Here is an 18,996-nt window from a genome sequence, read left to right on the forward strand (position 1 = left end):
TCACATATAGGCAAATTATGCTTGAATATTGCTTTTAGCCACAGTTAGAGCTCATGTTTCTCTGGCATTTTTGGAAACCAAACCACTGAAATGTGCTTTTGTCCTTCCATAAATAACACGCCACTCAAGCTGCCCCTAGCACTGTTGCTGCAGGATTTGCATTTCTGAATTTCTGGATTTAATCTTTGCAACATCAGGGAAGGAATTATATCTCCAAAATTCCAAATATGAAATAGAGAAGGGGGCACATAATCATGCTTTAAATTTAATTTTATGTTGTTCCTTGTTGTTGTTTGTTAAAATAAAGCATAGGAAATATACCATGCTTTAACTGAATTCTATACTCGTGACATAATTGCTGTAAAGAACCTCATTTTATATTATTTGATTCGAAGTCTTTCTGGTCCGGACAGCCACTAACCTTAAATGCAAATAAGATTGTATCGCATTCAACTGACTAAAATGAGTCTTTAAAGGTACAACATGTAAAAGATGGGGGGGGAAAGACTTTATATATGAGATATAAGAGTCACAAAATCATTCATTTAGATGATGACAACTCAGTCATCAGCCCATCATGGCTACTGTAGCTGTACGTCCTTATGTGACCCGAGCTGTTCCCAGGAATGTTGTTCACTCCGTAGAGGCACGACAGTTCAGTTGGTTGGCTGCGACGTTCGCAGCACTGGAAGAAAACTGATGTAAACACTGCTTGAAGCTTCTCACCGTGATTGAACTTTTGTTTTTTTTAAGACATGTAAATACACAACCCCTGCAACAAATGTTCACCTATTGCACACTTTCAATGTCAATATGGAGTCGTTATTCTTATTCAATAATCTTAACAGGCTTAATTGAATAATGATCTTGTAAAACAGGTTAACCCTGAGCTAAATATACATTGCTCACACCATGTGGGAACACTCATCTATTATGGGATCTAATAACCCACAGTCAAAAAAAAACATGTATTTAAGGTTAATTGATGACCCTAAACTGCTCACAGGTGTGTGAATGTGAGTGTGTGTGTCTCTGTTTGTTTGCACTGGGATGAAGTGACGAGCTGTCCAGGGTGCGTTTGCCGGTTGTTGAACTGGATAAAGTGGCTTGGATGCGTTTTGTTGAGGACATCTTAACATTCCCAGCAACAGGCAGGAAATACAGTCATTCCTGTCTCAGTTCATGAGGACTGCCAGCAGTTACTACCAATCTCCAGCTAAGTTTCTCATTTCAAATCTGCAGCGATAACACCCTCCTTGCATATAAACATGTTTATATGCTATATTTCTGTGGAAGTCCCTCATCTTTACTTTGTTCACGTCGACTGAAACGTTCTGCAGAAAATAAATACACATGCCAGAAACTTTAATCAGTATCTTAAATTCTGCATATCTGACAGACGGGTGTGGAAGAAGCAGCTCAACATGACTGCAAAAGAGGCACGAGAGGACAGACACATGAGTAATAGTCCACCATTTACCTCCTGATGAACAAACATGAACAAGTCATCACAAGAAAATCACTCAACAGATATTTTACCACAGAAGTGCACACCTGGATAAGTCACGGGTATTAGAGCTGTGAACTGATGTTCAAAGGGAGAAGGATGAAAAGATCTGCGTTCGGCTGTTCAACATGAATGTGGATGTGTCCTGAAATTTCCAGGTAATGAGGCGGGAAACATTAAAGCTACTGAAATGATCCCAAGTTTACTTCTCACTCATCTCATTATAAAACTGGACTTGAATTGAACCTTAATGTTTCCCCAGCAACTTTTATGTTAGTATTATTATTTGTAAGATTTTATAACAAAAGAGTCAGGGTGATTTGATGAAAAAGAAGAAATCAGTCAGGCGCAGTGACCTATTTCCACCACTAGGTGACCGTATGAGCAACATTTAGTGATTAACCCTCTTTTGACACTGTGGCTTAACTGAAATCTTTCTTTCTGTAACACAGGTAGCGTTCATAGCCTAGAAATCTGTCCTGATTTGAGCAGGTCAGCTTCCACAACTCTGAGATGAGGCCAACGACAGCAGATCGTATCTGGAGCTGCCAGGAAATGAATATCACTTACAGACATCTTATATGTGTGATTTTTAACTTTCTCAAAACATTGCCTCTCTGTCGCGCCCCACTAAAAGTGTCTTTTGGTCTATGCTTCCCTCTTGTGGCCACATGAATAACTGCATAACCACAAGATGTCTGTTCCAAAAAAATGTAAATGTAATTCAATATGCAAATTCTCTTCTTTCTTTTTTTCTACTTTCTATAAATAGTCTGCGCAGCTCGCACTACACCGTCCCCAGACGCCTGGCTCCACTCTCACCTGCACAAAGCCTTTTCTTTACAACCATGCACGTTGTTATCCAGCTCTCGGTGTGTTGCCAGGAAACATCGGCACAGAGAAGAAGTCTGATCAAAAGCGTTGCGAAGGTTGACCTCAGATAACCTCTTTAGTAGAGGCGGTGTGGTTTGATAACCGCTGCCTTTTTTTCTTTTGATTCGACACCTATGAACGTGCATGAGGAGAAAAAGAGGAGGCTGAAGCTTTCAGGAAAGACACATGAATGCACCTATATTTTTTACAGTTTTAGTCGTTATTTTAAGGAAATACACTGTGAGTCTGAATCTCCCACAGGCTTGAATGTGAGTGTGTGTGACTGTTTCTCAGTGTTTGTCCCTGTGATGGACTGTTGGCCTGTCCAGGGTCACCCTGCCTTTGACTACAGTCAGCCGGATCACCTTGTATTGGATAAAGTGGTATAGCTATTGCATGGACAGTCATTTTCAGCTTGCAGTTAAACATGGGTGAATACAGAGAATAATAATAATTTGAAGAATAATGTGGCCTATTCCACACATGGCCTCATTTGCATTGTGTATCTTCCACTAGGTGTCACTATACTGCTTTATTTAGAGGGTCACCTTTACTTTTAGTCCCTCACTGATTCCTTGTTACGCTTAAGAGCTGTCATCAGACAGTAAGAATCACTGTAGTTAAGATAAGCTAAAATAGCTTTGCGACTATACAAGGCTCCAGTGTATTTCAAGCTCGCAGTTGTCACGGAGGAGATATACACAATGACCTCAGACATGCTGACAAACGTCCAGTCCATGACCTAGACATGGGTGGGAACAACTGGCAAATCGCAGCTGCTCCTCCTCAAGCCCTCCGATCCGGAGACTGCATGCAGGGTCAAACATGGATGTTACATTTTAAAGATGTTTTACAGTAGTGAGATCTGTCTGTGACAGCTGTCGTTGACAACAAGGTGAGAGATTCTACCGACAGACACAAACTGCGCATCAACCTGCGTGTAAAGATCTGAGCTTTTGTTGACTTTATGTTACATGATGAACCAGTTTAACTGCATCTTCTATGTCACTTTATTATGGTGCACATGGTGCCGGAGCCGACCACAGCTGACATGGGGCAAAAGGTCAGCAGACACCTCAGACAGGCCACCAGTCCATCAGAGAGCAAAGAGAGGAAGACGCATATTACAAACCCCTAGATTGACGCCACGTCCAGAGATTAACCAGAGATAATCTCACTGTGATGTGTAATCCCAGGACCCGTGGGCCATATCCGGCCTGCCAGGGCTGCAATTCCATGAACCCACCAAGCAAATTGTAAAAATTGAGAAGAAAGCATGTTTGTTAAAACATGCATGCAAAAGGCAGTTGTAGATCATTTTACTGTATTTGGTATCATTAAAATGGGTATAATGTTGAGATTGAAGTAATTTTTGGTGTTAATTGTTCAGATTTGGACAAATACAGACCTCATCAAAACGTGTACCCTGTGCCGCAACCAAAAAAAAACTTTAGAGTTTAAAGTTAAAGGATATTATGCCACTTTTTCACCAGTCCCACCCACTTAAGATGAAATTGAACTGGAAGTGGCCGGTGAACTAAAATGAATTTTACTGTGGAGCCCCTGCAAGCTGTTAGATAATGAACAAGTGCTTTATTTAAAGCTATGGCAATATATATGTATTCTAATGTATACCTTTCAAAATTCCTTCTTTAACTCCATGAATGTTATGAGCCACGCATTTTCCTTGCATGCATTCTTGGACCTACAAATAAACCGGAGCCACCAAAAGGCCAACGACAGCCAGTGAGCTGGGGACTCGCTAATATTATCAGCCATTCCTCTTGTAGTGCTGCTTTGGTACGCAGCCAAAATAAACAATATTCAACATTTTCTCTCAGACCCCAGCAAGTCTCCTAATGAGTCCTGGAGCACAGACTTCAGGTTTGAGATGGATAAGTGTGGCTGAGAAGAGCTAAATGTTGGTGATCAGTCACATCAATAGTTGTAAATAATTCATGGGTGTTTGTTTTAGCCCTCCACTTCCTCATTCTCCGTGTCATTCCTGTTTGCCTCTGTCTTCACTCCACGGCCGAGCCTGGCAGACCACTGTGCTTCTCTAAAAGGACATTTTCTAACCAGAGCCTAATGGCCAATGATAGAATGGAGCTCCTCTTTGGATGTTGTCCCTCCTGGGGTATACATAATATATATATATATATATATATATATATATATATATATATATATATATATATATATATATATATATATATATGCATTATGTGTTGTTTTTGAGGTACATACACTAAGTTAAATACTCTTCCTCTCCTGATTTTATTCCCACAAGATTTAGTCTGTATCTTTTTTTTTTACGATTGCACTCAGACTTCCTCTCCATGTGAGTAATTCTGGAAACCGGCCCTGAAGTCATTGTGTCATTCACCAAACATTTTTCATGTTTCACTTACATCTAAGTTTAGAGAAATTCTTTGTACTCTCCATTGCTCCAAATGAGTTAAGCTCTGTACTTTATTTGCTGCAGGTTAGAAGTTTGAAAGAGGAATCAGAAGAAAATACTGTATGTGTCAATATAATGATGGTATAAAGTATAACACCTACTTTAAGACGAGGGGCAGTTTTCAGATGCTTTGACACTAAAACCAGAAATAATAATAAAAAAAAATGTTAACTTTCATTTAGGTTCCAGTTAATCCTATCAGCATGACTTTAGAAAATAAAATAAAATACTTTGCCTCTCATAGGAGATCTTCACTGCTGCAAAGACATCTGGTTTGAATGTCCTGTGAAACATGTGGAAAGGTTGTTCAGCCACTGCAGTTGGGAAATGTCTTGATGTAACATGTTTTATGGTACAAAAAACTGATCCTAATATCAAATAATGATTGAGACAAATATTTTATTTAACCATAAGCGGAAGAAAATGAATGAATGAATGAATGATCTCTGTTAGAAGACTTCCCCCCGGCTAAGTTGCAGTCTAATTGAGCCTAATGTGATATTCCGTTAAAACGCGTACATCTGATGGCTTTCTATTGCAGTGAAAACCACAAAACCTTCGCCATCACAGCTACTTCAGAGGACAGTCCTGGCAAGACAGTCTCAGTGTGATGTGGAAACCTGAAGTCTGAGGAGCACATCAGTTTTTCCAGAGATGTTGGAGATTTTTAATTCTGATTTCTAACCAGGTAGTGGATCCGTTTTATGGAGAGAAAAAAAATCTATCAGACACAGATGTTTTTATATATTTTCCTACATGCAAAGAGGGTCGTTAAAGTACTTGCCCATTATGTGGCATGAGGTTAGAAAGTTGGATCTTGGATATATAAAAAAAAAAAAAAAGCATACACTTATGCATGAATTCCCTCCATTCAGAGCCAAATAATGACCTCGTTAGGGGAACAACACCTCAATAACAACATTAAGTCCTCATCGAGTAGTCTCGACCCCCCCTTCTGTCACCCTCTGCATTATTGAAATGGGCGGTCTGGAAAGAGTCTAAGCGGATCCTGTGTGTGTGTGTGTGTGTGTGTGTGTGTGTGTGTGTGTGTGTGTGTGTGTGTGTGTGTGTGTGTGTGTGTGTGTGTGTGTGTGTGTGAGAGAGAGAGAGAGAGAGAGAGAGAGAGAGAGAGAGAGAGAGAGAGAGAGAGAGAGCTTCTTGACGCTTCAGTGCCGCACAGTCTGGTGAACCGTTACTGTCTCATTGCGCGCAGCCAGAAAAGCGTCTTTTCTTTATTTGCGGCGTCAAAAACAACAAATCCCGACACATCCAGGCGAAATGGGCAAAGTGGAAGGAGGAATGAAATGTGTGAAGTACCTTTTGTTCGTGTTCAACTTCATATTCTGGGTAAGTGCGCGTTTAGTGGTGGTTTGGCGATGAAGATGAGGGCAAACTTGTGCGTAAATAACCGGAGAGCAAGTGCAGCGGCGATGCGCGCACAGCTGGGTTTTTACTCACACGTGATGTTTCAGCCGCGGGGTCACAGTTTCCGCTCTTATCTTCTTCTTCTACGACTTTTTGTTGTGAGTTTTATTCTGCGGCCACCCGGCGGCGTGGGTTTCACCCTGCGTGGCGCGGAAAGGGTGACAGCCAGAGGTTTTTTAGTTTTGGCTCACCGAGCTCAAATCAGATTTTCCACAGAGGAAAAACCCGCCCCCTTTTTCCCGGGGAAGCGTGTTTTTGAAAGGAAGACTGAATGAAAAGACAGGGAGGGAAAGAGAAAGAGAGAGGGATTGAGAGATTGAGACGCAGCATGGAAAATCAACTTTGCACTTGGCACAGTGCGCCGGGCGGCTTCGTTCAGAAACGCTGCAAAACTGCTTGACAAACTAACTTTATGGTGATGGGGCCATCATCTCACCATCATCTCGTCTGCGTCTTATTCTCGGTGTTTTTTTTTTTTTAAAAGATCTGCGCCAGTCTGGGGTCATGCAAAGAGTCACTCAACTCAAGATAAACAGTCAGGTGGATGTGAAAGGTGTGTGTGTGTGTGTGTGTGTGTGTGTGTGTGTGTGTGTGTGTGTGTGTGTGTGTGTGTGTGTGTGTGTGTGTGTGTGTGTGTGTGTGTGTGTGTGTGTGTGTGTGTGTGTGTGTGGGTGTGTGTGTGTGTGTATATCAGGCCCGGTGAAAGGATCCATTGTGACAGCAGGACAATAGCGTAGTTTCAGTGTGCAGCTCCTGAGCAAAGCCTGAATGCTGCAGTCCCACCGGTCCCACCGGTCCCACCGGTCCCACTGCAGACCGCTTAGGTCCATTTCCCTGTTTGGGACATCAGAGTGTGGACACATGCAGAGACGGACAGCTGAAAATGTGAAAGATGACAGCCAGGGGTGAGAAGGGTCACATGAGGTCCCCTCATGACAGAAGAAACAGGGAAATGGTGACTGCGATAAAAGGGTCACTGGGAGATTGAGAGGGATATTCGTGTGTGTGCGCACGTTCACGTGGTACAAGAGGAACAGTTGGCATGAATTTGACCCAGATTACGATAGGAAATAAAGCGTTGGGGTATTGAATGAATCTGTGGATGGACGCTGTCCATGTGTGACTTTTACCATGAAAACTGCACAATTTCTCAATTTACAGGCTTTTTGCAAAAAGTATTTCACATTTCTTGTACTGCGCCGGGTACAGTGGAACCATGAACACACACTGCTCATGACTACAACATCCTATTTCCTCTCTGGGCTGCGGCCTCACAATGAGTGATAAAAGTGAGTGGAGGAAGGGCTCTTAAGGTTTGTTTGAGCTCTTTGACCTTAAAGCAGACATATAGGCAGCCCCGAAATTTGTTCAGTGACACACAGTTTTTCACATGAAAATTATGTTGATTTAACCTGATGAGAACTGACATACATTTAGTGAACCACTCCCACTGTTAGCCGCTTTGACTGCGTGTGAATCTCTTTTGCTGAGCCCTTTAAACTCCTATATAATTACATCGATAAGTATTTGTACATTGACACACATTTGGATCTAAAACAGATAATTACTTTTACTCTATTAAGAAGGCATACCTTATGAGAGGGTTTAGATTTCTGTACAGGATGATTCTGATGTTATACCCTCATATTAAAACAAATGCCTGCACTTGAAGCACATTTCAATAACAATAGTGTGCGGCATACACAGACAAAATTCTGAAGACTGTGTCCATGTTCCCTTCAGTACATTTCTCAATATTTATGCTTAAAAGCTCTACAGAACATCAACACTGTGCCACTCTGTCTGGCCTTTGTTTGTGAGCTGTGGTCCGTCGTCGTGTTTAGTCAAAAATTAATCTGGTGCAAGATAAACAGCGCAGGACAAACATGTCTGCTGCGCAGAAAATGTGAGACTCGCCCATGCATGTTTGTCCCTTGTCATCTAAAACAAGGGACATGTGGGGATCTTTGTCTTCCTATAACTTAATTGTAAATGTAATGAGATGATAACTCATTTAAGGGTGGTCTGGTTTCACCCACATGCTCAGATGATCTCACAAAGTCCTTCTCCGCATTGCCCACTGTCAGATTCTCTTATTCTGTGTGTATTTATTGGTTTGGACACTCAACACGCCACACGGAAGTAAAGTAATGGTCTCTTTTATTTTTAAAGAGTATATGTTTCAATCGATGACCACACCTCTTCTTTATGAGCTTGAGGTCTAAGTGGACATGGCAGTAATCATCGTTAAGGTTGAAGGTATTAGATAAAGTAGCTGCCTTTGAGCAATTCAGCCTCCAGGTTCTGTTTAAACAAAGGAAGGTTTATTTTACTGTCCCTCTATATTATATTCATCTCTTTTTTAGATAAAAAAATGGGTAAGACACAGCTTATTTTACTATATCTATATCATGTACTGAGTACTCACGACAGTTTCTAGTGAAAACGCATCGTTTTTGCGTCTCACTTTCAAAAAAGTTTTGCATTTATACAGGAGCTGTTTGAAAACAATGTCCGTTTACATGGAAACAACAGAAACGATGGCATTTTCATGTGGGGCCACTAGTGGGTGTGCTGTTGTTTTTGTAATGAACTTTCGCTCTGCGAACAATACGCTAACAATGGCGAGTACACAGATATTTCGTATGGACAGATGACAAAGATGGTTTACTTTTACAGGTGACTGTCAACTCTAAAACTACCAAGTCCCAGGAGAATATGGACTGACAGTCATGGCACTCTGGAGGCCGCCGTTGTTTTTATTTTCTATCTGTGCAGCATGTGCAGAAAAGCCAACGGCCATGGTGCGTGTGTGTAGCAGCAGCGTCTCCGCCATCTACGCCGAGACGGAGCCCAAGCGTTTTCAAAAAGTTGCATTTTCCCCGATTTACATGACGGTGGAGTCGGAGCGTTTCAGAAAAGTTCCACCTTGGGAGCCAATTTTAGAAAGTTGCATTTTCAGTCACTCCGAGCAACATTTTCCCATAAACACACACCTTTGGAGGTATCATTGGTGAAAGTTTAGCATTTTCACTTGAAAACGTTGTCTCCTCAACATGCACTCACATGGACTGTGAAAACACGCACACAACGGGAGAACATCCAAACTCCACACTGAAAGGCCCACAGACCAATCCTGGACTCGAACAAGCGTCAAAACCACTATGAATGTTTGAGATTACAATAAAAGAACCAGATTTTATCATAAATAAAGCACATTTAACAGAGTTTTATTAGTATTTTGCAGATAAACTACGATGACTCTACTATTTCCCGCCTTGACCAGCCTCCAACCCATAGATAAGACAGTGAGATGAAAACAGACCAGAGATCACTGCAAACACTGCTAAGTGCATCAAGTAATACACACGTCCCAGGAATTTAGCGACATAGAAAAACCATTAACTCATCTTTAAATGTCCCATATACAGCATTTAATGTATCTGCAGCAGAGCAGGACCTTTACACAAGGTCGCGACCTCCAGTCAACATCAAAACTGTATAATGTCATTTTAGATTTAGAACACTATTACACACAATTTATTCTGTCCTGACTCGAGCTACACAAGCTCAATATGACCCACTGTGTAATAAACTGCGTTGCAGAATTCATAGACTGCAGAGTCTGTGGTGCGGCGTTTGCAGGAGAATTCCTTTAATATTTCCAAATAACTCTACACACATTCAGACAACAATGTTTTTACAGATTTCTTTGAGCTGCTTTTCAGTAGTTTTGTCGACATTCGGCCCTGAAACGCACACACACGTAACTCTGGAGGTGCTGCTGCACTCGAGTGGAACCGCTCCAGTCTGTCGCGGAGTACAATGGGATTTACTCCACCCATAATTATCCCACTCCTGTTTACACTTTCCTGCTGCTCGTCACGTTTAATGTGCGCTTGCATCTGTTTTTTCCAAACATGTGCCAGACTGAAGACTGTTTTTAGCCCGTTTAAATCACTCACAAATTACTCTTGCATGTAAAGAAGTGCCTCCAAACTGTTTAGCTTTCATATACTATTCCTGCCTAATTCACAGTAGAGCTCGGTGGGTGTTTTTTTTTTATTTATTTTTTTCTTTCTAACCTTGACAGTGGATATTGCCACAGACGGTCTCTGACCAAGACCACAGCCCTCTTGTCAGCTCAGCCCCTGTTCTCATGGAAATTCCCCTCACAAAAACACTATTTAACTGCACTGTTAAAAACCTAGGCCTTAAAACTGTTAAGGAACCTCAATTTAGCCTCGAGACAGATTTCCATCTCTTTCAAGGAATATCCAGACAGACGACATTTCCACGGAGGCGTTTTGGGCAAACTAGATTGAACTATTCTCTTTAATCCGAGATGGGACAAAGATTTGAGTCTGTGTTTGTTTCTGAACAGGACGCGTCTGTTGGGTTCCCTCATCTTACTCTCTCCTCTCCTTTCTCCCTTCACTAATTCATTCTCTCTCTCATTGTGTCTGTGTATTTCACTCCTATTGTGCTCTAACGGCGTATAGTGACAGAGAGACAGTGGGCCTTTGTCCTTTGGTTGGGATAGGAGGGGCGGTGGGGTTATGGGAGGGGGGGTACACGGGGATAAGTCAGGGGGTGGGTAGATTTTGGAGTAGGAGTGATTGATGTGCATGTGTTTGTGTGTGTGTGTGGGGGGTGGGGGGGGGGGGGTAAAGTGATGGGGAGTGGAGTGGGGTGGAGGGTTATGAAAGCAGAGAGAGTGTTAATGGGACCTCTGGGGGAAGCGAGGCTCTGGAGTGCCGGCGTTGGGAATGTGTTTAGCATGTCAGCTACCGACTGCAGCGTTTTCATATCCTGGTTTTGAAAAGGCTTTTAAAACGAAGCCATAACAGCAATGAGGTTTTCTCTAAGTGCAACGCAACCACCTGCTCTCCTCAGAACACAAGCTACAGTTGCCCCCGTGTTGCAAAGCTGCAAAAGTCAAAGGCGTCGCCCCAACCTACACCATCGCACCATCAGGTGTGCCAAGAAACGCCACCGTTAAACAGATCCTGAGGTTTTCTCACAGATAATCCAGCCTCACACCCCGTGCGTCTACAGATCTACAGCCTTTGCTTCAACGTGCTTTATCACTTTGAAGCGGTTAATCTTGAATCCACCACCCCCCCCCCCCCCCCCCCCCCCCCACCCCACCCCACCCCAAGCAGCTCAGCTGCCCCATACATCACCAGGCACGACACTAAATCCTCGGTTTGGGAGGAAGCCGGCTCCCCGGCACCTGTCCCATTCCAATGCTTTACAACTGAGCAACTGGCTTCACTTCAGACCGACGCCATAAAATATAACCTGTGCATGTGGAGTGGAGGAGGAGTGCGGAAAGCAAAGATGACATAATGAGTAATAAAGAGTGAAAAAGAGAAATTGCAGAAGCAGAGGAAGGTAAAGTCTGAGAGTAGAATTGAGATGGAACAGATTCCTTTGGTCTGGATTTGGTTATAGTGTCTGTTTCAGAGCTTTAGGATACACAAACAGCGGGTCTACCTAAATTCTAGATCTGGGACACCGAGAGAGACCATGTGACAAAGCCCCGCTAAATACTGTCCATTGACACAAACCATTTAATTTCTGTGCACACACACACACACACACACACACACACACACCATGTTGTTTTTGAAGCTCAACTCAGCCTGGATTATCCCCAGGGGGCCACGAGCTGAGTGATCATTAAAACCTCTCAGTATTGATCTATCAGTGGAGCTCCCGCCACCACTTCTGCCCATTAGAGCATCTCAGATGTCGGCGGGGGGGAAAGCACTCACGTCGAGGTTTTCCGACCACTAAGAGAATGACAGTTTTTAGTTTTTTGAATTAGCCAGGTCGCCCTGACAAACCGGGGTTTTGAGTATTAGCCCCGCTGGATGTAATCTGATGGAAGTTTTAGATGAAGGAAAATGTGAGCAACGTGTAACCACATTTCAAAACAAACAAGAGAGCCTGTTTAAGCTCAAGGTGCCATACGTCTGCCCACGGCCAAGCAGGTCATTCTCTCCTCACTGGGAAAGAAAAGATCACTACAGCCTTTCAGAGTAACAAAAGTTTAGTCTATAATGCGCCACGATCCACCCACCCTGCATACTCAGACATATTATTTTGGCACGAAAAGATGATATTCTATCCCATCTAACTTTGTAAAATTATAACTTTGTTGTGTGGAAGTGGAGGGGGTGGAAGGCCTTGGTGGAATCGAGTGGAAAATTGAATTTATGGGGACTCAAAAGAGCACAAACGACCCCTGAAGGCTTGAAAAAACTGTTCCACTGTTGCGTGTTAGATGAAAACAGCATTGCATGAACGCTGAAACCAATTTCCCACACTGATGTCATCCGAAGGGCCAGGACAAACACTGTATGAGAAACATGTTTCGTTTCGAAATGCGTAACAGAAAATCATTCCAGCAGTAATTCTTTTTTTTTAATTTTTTTTTTTTAGACAATTTAATGATTATTATTGTTCATCTTTTGACCAGAGGGAGGGAAAATCAGGATTCCGTTGCTATGTTGGAGTGTTTGGCTACAAGTGAACAAGTGATGAGTTTCCCTGTTTCTCCTTAGCAGTTTATGTACGAAATATGTTGTGTATCTTTTCCGCTTTCAGCTGATGGGATCCTTCGTTCTCGCCGTGGGTTTGTGGCTGCGTTTCGACCCAGAGACGGTTTCTCTGCTCAGTGGTGAAAAGGCTCCAGGCAACTTCTTCATTGGTGAGTACTGCCGAAGTACACCTCGGTTAATATCCAACACACAAAGCATGACATGGATTGTAATTTTTTATTTTGAGACGGATAAACACTGTGACTTGTCAGTTGTTTTTGTTTCAATTTTAACTAGATGAACAAAAATACAACTTTGCTGCATGTTTTTCTTTTTTTTTTTGCACTTGAAATTGTTATTGGTGGAATTGACTACGCTGTCATGGTTTTTGGATGATTAAACTTTCAAGTCTCAGATGAGAGTGAATAACAGGAAGCGTTGGCTGCATATAAAAAAAAGTGAATACATGAGGGAAACCACAGAGCTGCACTCCACCTTTCAGTCTGTCACCCTCCCCTGAGGGAAGGGAACAGAAAGAACAGAGGGGAGGCACAGTTGCAAACCCACAAGAGATGACTGTAAAAAAAAAAAAAAAATAGAAGGGATTTCATGACAAAAATTCAAGTTTTATCCTAATATGACAGTGAGGATCTAAGAAAATGATACACAAGGGCAGTCCAAACTCACAATAGTGTGTAAGACACACTCACAATTTGAAAAAAAAAAAAAAAATTCTCCTGACTCTCACCAAAACTGACTCCACTCACTGCAATTCTAGTCTGATATGTGTGTCTTATATGAAGTCTTGAGTATGGAGGAACCTGGTTTGAATCACCATTGCATCAAAATCCTATATAATATTGTAAAGGTTTTCTTGTACATCTCTTTGTGAATTTAAGTCCAGAGATGACGGGTGGCTTCTGTCAGGTCCTCTGGGACTGTAGTGCCGCACATGGCCTTGACAGTTAGAGCGCTCTGCGGTTGCTACGTTACGTTCCCATGAAACAAAAACCTCTACTTTTTTTTGGGGGTGTTTTTAACAGTAGAAAGGGAAAATATCTTCAGAGGCATTTATATACGGGAGCGCAGTAAAAGTTGGAAAACATAAATAAACCGACACAGCGTCTGACACCCTGGCATGTCAACCAAACTGCTGGCAAAACAAAAACACTCCTATGTGAGTAATAGTTGTATCACACAGAGGGATTCTTACCAACCCTCTTATTCAGTCCCATCTGAACTCGGTGTACATGGGAACTGGTGACTCCACATCCTCCGTGGAGCTGTTGCCTCGCAACCGATCCCGTCTGTACGAGAGTGCACTGTGGTAACCAGTTCCTCCCTGAAGATCCACCTGTGATGTGCGTTTCCTAATGAGCTGGTAACTGGGAGCTCAGAGCATTAAAGAGGACTGAAAGCATCCCACTAAGAGCTCCACGGCTGAATCAGACTTCTGCTAACAAGGATGTTTATGAGACACACGAGGACACTATCAGAAGGCACCTCAACCTGTAAGAGAAAAACATATAAAAACACCCATTCAAACAATAAAATTGAATAAAAGAAAACTAAGTCTGAAACGTTCTCTCCAGCCAGTCAAATGCATATCTGGATATATGCTGCCCCCTTTTGGTGAAGTGAGGTAGCTGAAAAGAAACATGGGGAAATAGAGCCACGCACTCTGGGAGCACTTTATCAGGAGATGTTTCAAATCTAAAATTTAAATAAAATCTTAATAAATGTTTTCTTTCCACACGTTGCTCGCGTTTTGCTTTGCCAGGCGTCTACATACTGATTGGTGCCGGCAGTCTGGTGATGTTGGTCGGTTTCTTTGGCTGCTGCGGAGCTGTTAGAGAATCCCAGTGCCTCCTGGGTTCAGTGAGTATCAGGTTCAATAAATAAACACTTAACATCCACATTTATCCCACTTTAAAGCTTTTAATGTCACCTGGAACTTTTTTCTCTCTCAGTTTTTTGCCTGTTTGCTGATCATCTTTGGATCTGAAGTGGCCGCCGGTGTGTTTGGATTCCTCAACAAAGACAAGGTGCTTTTTTTTTTCTGAGAAAATTGACTTGAAAGAACGAATGACACTTGAGTGTTACATTGAATCAGTATTTGTCTTCTCTTATGCAGATCATTGAAGATGTCCAGACCTTCTACGCAGAAACCTACGATGAAAATAATAACGGCACACTGATCACCTCTTACCAGAAAGTAGTACGTAAATATAAAAATGCATTCAGGATAACTTAAAAATAGGTGCTTTCAGGAAAATTAGAAGAACATTGAAAAGTCTTGCCATTTGTGTCAATAAACCGAAGTGTCTGTCAGTTTTGGAATATTGATTGTGAAAATTAAGTGGAAAATACATTTGATCTAAATATTGTATATTTGGAGATAATTCATGTTTTACTTTCATTACCTTTAAAAAAATGCAACAAATATAAAATATGCAGAAGTTAAAGTATGAAACGGTTCCCACAGTATTCAGATTTTTTTTAAGATGTACCTGTTAGTCTAACAAAAAGGACTTTTGTAATATGTTTTATTCTCCTTCTCAGCTGAGCTGCTGTGGGACCATGAAAAAGCCGTGCCCCGATGCTGATTCAGGAACCACGGTGAGATCAGTCACTAGTGGACGTTAAACTTTTTACTGCTTGAATTAACTTTAATCAAGCAGTGCCACTTTTATCTGCGATCCGCAGGACTGTGAATCAGGCATCAAGGAGTTCTTCGACAATAAGCTCTTCATCATCGGGTGCGTGGGCATCGGCATCGCTGGAGTCATGGTGAGTGAGGAGGAGAGGAGAGGTGGAGACCTGAATCGACATTTTATGACAGTTAAATTGTCTGATTTTGGGGGTTTTTTTGGTTTCCGCTCCACAGATCATTGGGATGATCTTCAGTATGGTGCTCTGCTGCGCCATCCGCAACAGCAGGGAGGTCATCTGAGGTGGATACTTGACCACTTCCCCTCACCCTTCCTGTGTCAAGCCCCAAAAGACCATACAGCAGTCCGGCTCAATAGTCCATCCTCCCTCAGTAGCAAGCCATAGGACCCCGGGAAAAAAAAAAAGAAAAGCCCCTGAGAGCCACTCCTCTGACTTCTTCTACCAGTTTCCAAAAATTTATCTATTTTTGCTCCCATTTGCACTCTGAGTAAGTTACGTCTTTTGCCATACCTGATGGGAGACAGTTCAGTTTGCTATGTTGACCACACAATCTGTCAAATAGTTTTCTTCATGGCCATTTGGCCCATTGCTCCAAAATTCGAACCCACATACTGACACAGTGGTGTCAATTCTTCTTCACACAGCCTTGACACTGACCCCTCGGCTGTGGGAAACCGAAGCCGGAGAGAGAGAGCGACCTGATGTGAAAGCAGCTGACTTAGCTCGGTTGAACTCGAAAAAAATGAAAGCACATGCACGCGCTCACACACACACTCAGATATCCAAACACAGATATGTTGTGTTGCATGAGAGACCACAACGTCACAAAATGTTTTCTGGCTTCTCAACAAGGGACCTGATTGGCTGGATCAGCGTTAACTGGGGCATGTTTCTGATGCACACCTGCACTGGAAACATGCACTCAAAATACACAGGTAGTAATCTCTAACCAAGAAAAACTGTTCCAGTAATGAAATAGTTTGATATTTGGGGAAATTTATTTACTTGATTTCTTGAGCAGTGTTGAACAAAACAAATGATTAATCCACTGCTCATCCAGCAACCAATCAGATCAGTCGAAATTAAAAGCGTGCATAGGAGTTCATTCATTTCCCAAAATGTTAAACTGGTTCGTCAATGTTTTGCACTTTTTTTATTTTATACAAGTCATCTTTAATTCAATGTGCTCATCTTTTTTCTGGTTTTGGAAATACTTGAAAACGCCACCTAAAGTGGCACAGAAGGTACTTTCAAAAAAAACTAAATTGGGGGAATAATGTGGAAAATATACACGGTTGGCAGCTGATAGGACTTAAACAGGCTAGTGTTGGTAGACTAAAATAATCTCTACTACCACAATACAACTGAGATTTCCTCATTATCCCCTCCCAAAAAAACTCCTAAACAGTCTGGCACAGTGTCAAAAATGTCGCCTCCGGCTCTTCCGTTGGTCCTTACATAAGAGAGTACATCTCAGCCGCTGTAGACTTCTTCGGTTCAGAAGACACATATCATGTGGCTATGTTTACAGGCTAAACATATTCTGGCCGATCGACTGAGAATAGACACACCGGGGCTGCAACGTGGTTAACCAAGCCAGGCCTCGGATGGCTTCCCTACTTCCATCCCCCCCCCCCCCCCCCCCCCCCCCCCCCCCCCCCGTCTGTGCCTTACAAGTACAAGCCCCAATAAAAACATTAAAACACGTTCCTTTATTCCTCAGACTCCTCTAAACTCAGTACGTAGGAGAGCTGGTTAGGCACTCCAAACCAGATCTCAAATTTTATCCAAATTAAATCAGGTTGCTGTAAATTTTGTAGTTTATTTCAAGTGTCATGACTCCAGGTTGTAAATATGTGGGGAGTTTTTTTGTTTGTTTGTTTGTTTAGTCTTTTTGTAGTTGCACATTATTTGTGGCTGATGTGATAGTTTGCTATTTAACAAGCTGTATTTAGACAGAAACTTGCAGTAGTTGTACGTCGTAGCGACTCCACACATCAAAATGAAACAGCTTCTTAATGTGCCTTTCTGTGCTAAACAAGTTATTTGGTGAGCTGCAGGCAGTTGAGAATTAAGCAGGAGTGTACATATGTTTGTAGAGCTGGACTGCAGTTAAATTTCACACACGTTTGACGGGTAGCCCATATGTGGCTCGACTCAATGTTATTGTGTTGGAGTGTTGTTGTTATTGTTATTGTTTTTTAAACTGTCACACTCGTCTGTGTTTTCTCAGCCAGTGAGAGCTGACATGGTGTGAGCAAGAATCATTTCACAGTGTCCAAACAGTTCTGGTACTGAGAAAAGCTTTTCTCTCTCTTTTTTTTTTTTTTTTTTTTTTAACTCAAAACAATCATTGCAACTTTAAGATGAAGAAATCTGGTTATGAAGGACTTAAGTGGGATTTCTTTTTACTTTCCATTTCATTGTGACGCGACAGAAATGAAGACGCAGCCCAGACGTAGGCCCCGTTTACACGATATTTCACACCTAATCCGTTTTTTAAAAAAAGGAGTGTGTTTACACTGCAGCAGCGGACACACTGACAACGATGTAGTCAGTATGCCGGGTCACTTGAGGGCGCTGTTGCTTGATTTTGTAATGAAAACACACAGACGTGTGCAGAGAAGAATACACTATAAACATGAAGAAAATGGAGAGCACCCGACATCCGTATGGACTGATGACGAATCGGATGCTATCAGGGGTGAGTCTCAACTATTAAACTACTGATATGGACGATAAAACTAGAATATGGACCGCGAGTCAAACCACTATGAGTCCGACATGGTTGTTTACAAGTAGATGAGCAGAAGGAAGGTGAGCGAGGGGGAGATATATGCGCATGCGCAGTAAGAGTGCCCCATTGTCTCCGGCAGTCTCTGCAGGAGGGAATAGCAACCGTGAAAGAATCTTTCCACCTCGGGACCCGGGTTAAAAAGTTTGCGGATACAGTGGATCTGCACACCGGTGTCATCTAAGCCCCCCAAAAGTGAAGAAAGTTTTGCGGATACACTCATATTCGTTGTGTAAACAGGGCCTACTCGTGTCTGCAGGATGCCATCGTGCACACGTTTGTTCTGAGACTGTCTGAGAGTCTCAACACTTTTCTGCCGTGTCCCTCAGTTTTACCTGTTGAAGGGATCGTAGAGGTGTGACCTGCTCAGCACCTGAACGGTCATCGCTGATTGTGTGTTAATTTATTTCGATACCATTCCAGGTCTCTCAGGAATATAGGTGTTTGAAGTTGAATAAAGATTTTACAGAGTATCTTGTGTCTTTTGTTATCGTACAGTTTCACGTGCTGAGTTTGCTGACACAGACTGAGTTTGCATCCGATTGCACTTTTATGAGGAATTTCTTAAGGTTTTAACTAAAAATGTTGTTGGTTCTGTCAACAACCCTAACAGTGCAATGTATTTTTCTATCCTAGTAGATGGTACATAATGATGTAGTTCATGGTATCCATTCACCATTTCACTCACAGCCTCAGTAACCTATTCTAAATTCTA

At 42.3% G+C, this 18,996-nt stretch overlaps 1 protein-coding gene across 1 annotated transcript; it reads left to right on the forward strand.

Moving 5' to 3' along the window:
• Positions 1 to 5,994: 5,994 nt before the first annotated feature.
• LOC308113675 (CD9 antigen-like) lies at positions 5,995 to 18,752 on the forward strand. Its single transcript, XM_080470072.1, has 8 exons — positions 5,995 to 6,188; positions 12,882 to 12,984; positions 14,595 to 14,692; positions 14,785 to 14,859; positions 14,949 to 15,032; positions 15,377 to 15,433; positions 15,521 to 15,604; positions 15,702 to 18,752. Exons 1-8 carry the CDS (start codon positions 6,120 to 6,122, stop codon positions 15,765 to 15,767), a joined length of 636 nt encoding a protein of 211 aa, XP_080326198.1. The 5' UTR covers positions 5,995 to 6,119; the 3' UTR covers positions 15,768 to 18,752.
• The last annotated feature ends 244 nt before the right edge of the window (positions 18,753 to 18,996 follow it).

The sequence above is a fragment of the Lipophrys pholis genome (genome assembly GCF_963383615.2).
Source record: "Lipophrys pholis genome assembly, chromosome: 8".
NCBI classification, from domain to species: domain Eukaryota; kingdom Metazoa; phylum Chordata; class Actinopteri; order Blenniiformes; family Blenniidae; genus Lipophrys; species Lipophrys pholis.

Excerpts from the sequence above, each read along its gene's own strand:
- LOC308113675 (XM_080470072.1), top strand. The coding sequence starts at position 6,120 with ATGGGCAAAGTGGAAGGAGGAATGAAATGTGTGAAGTACCTTTTGTTC. Across the intron at positions 6,189-12,881 it reads TGTTCAACTTCATATTCTGG|CTGATGGGATCCTTCGTTCT; the intron begins GTAAGTGCGCGT and ends TTCCGCTTTCAG. Across the intron at positions 14,693-14,784 it reads CCCAGTGCCTCCTGGGTTCA|TTTTTTGCCTGTTTGCTGAT; the intron begins GTGAGTATCAGG and ends TTTCTCTCTCAG.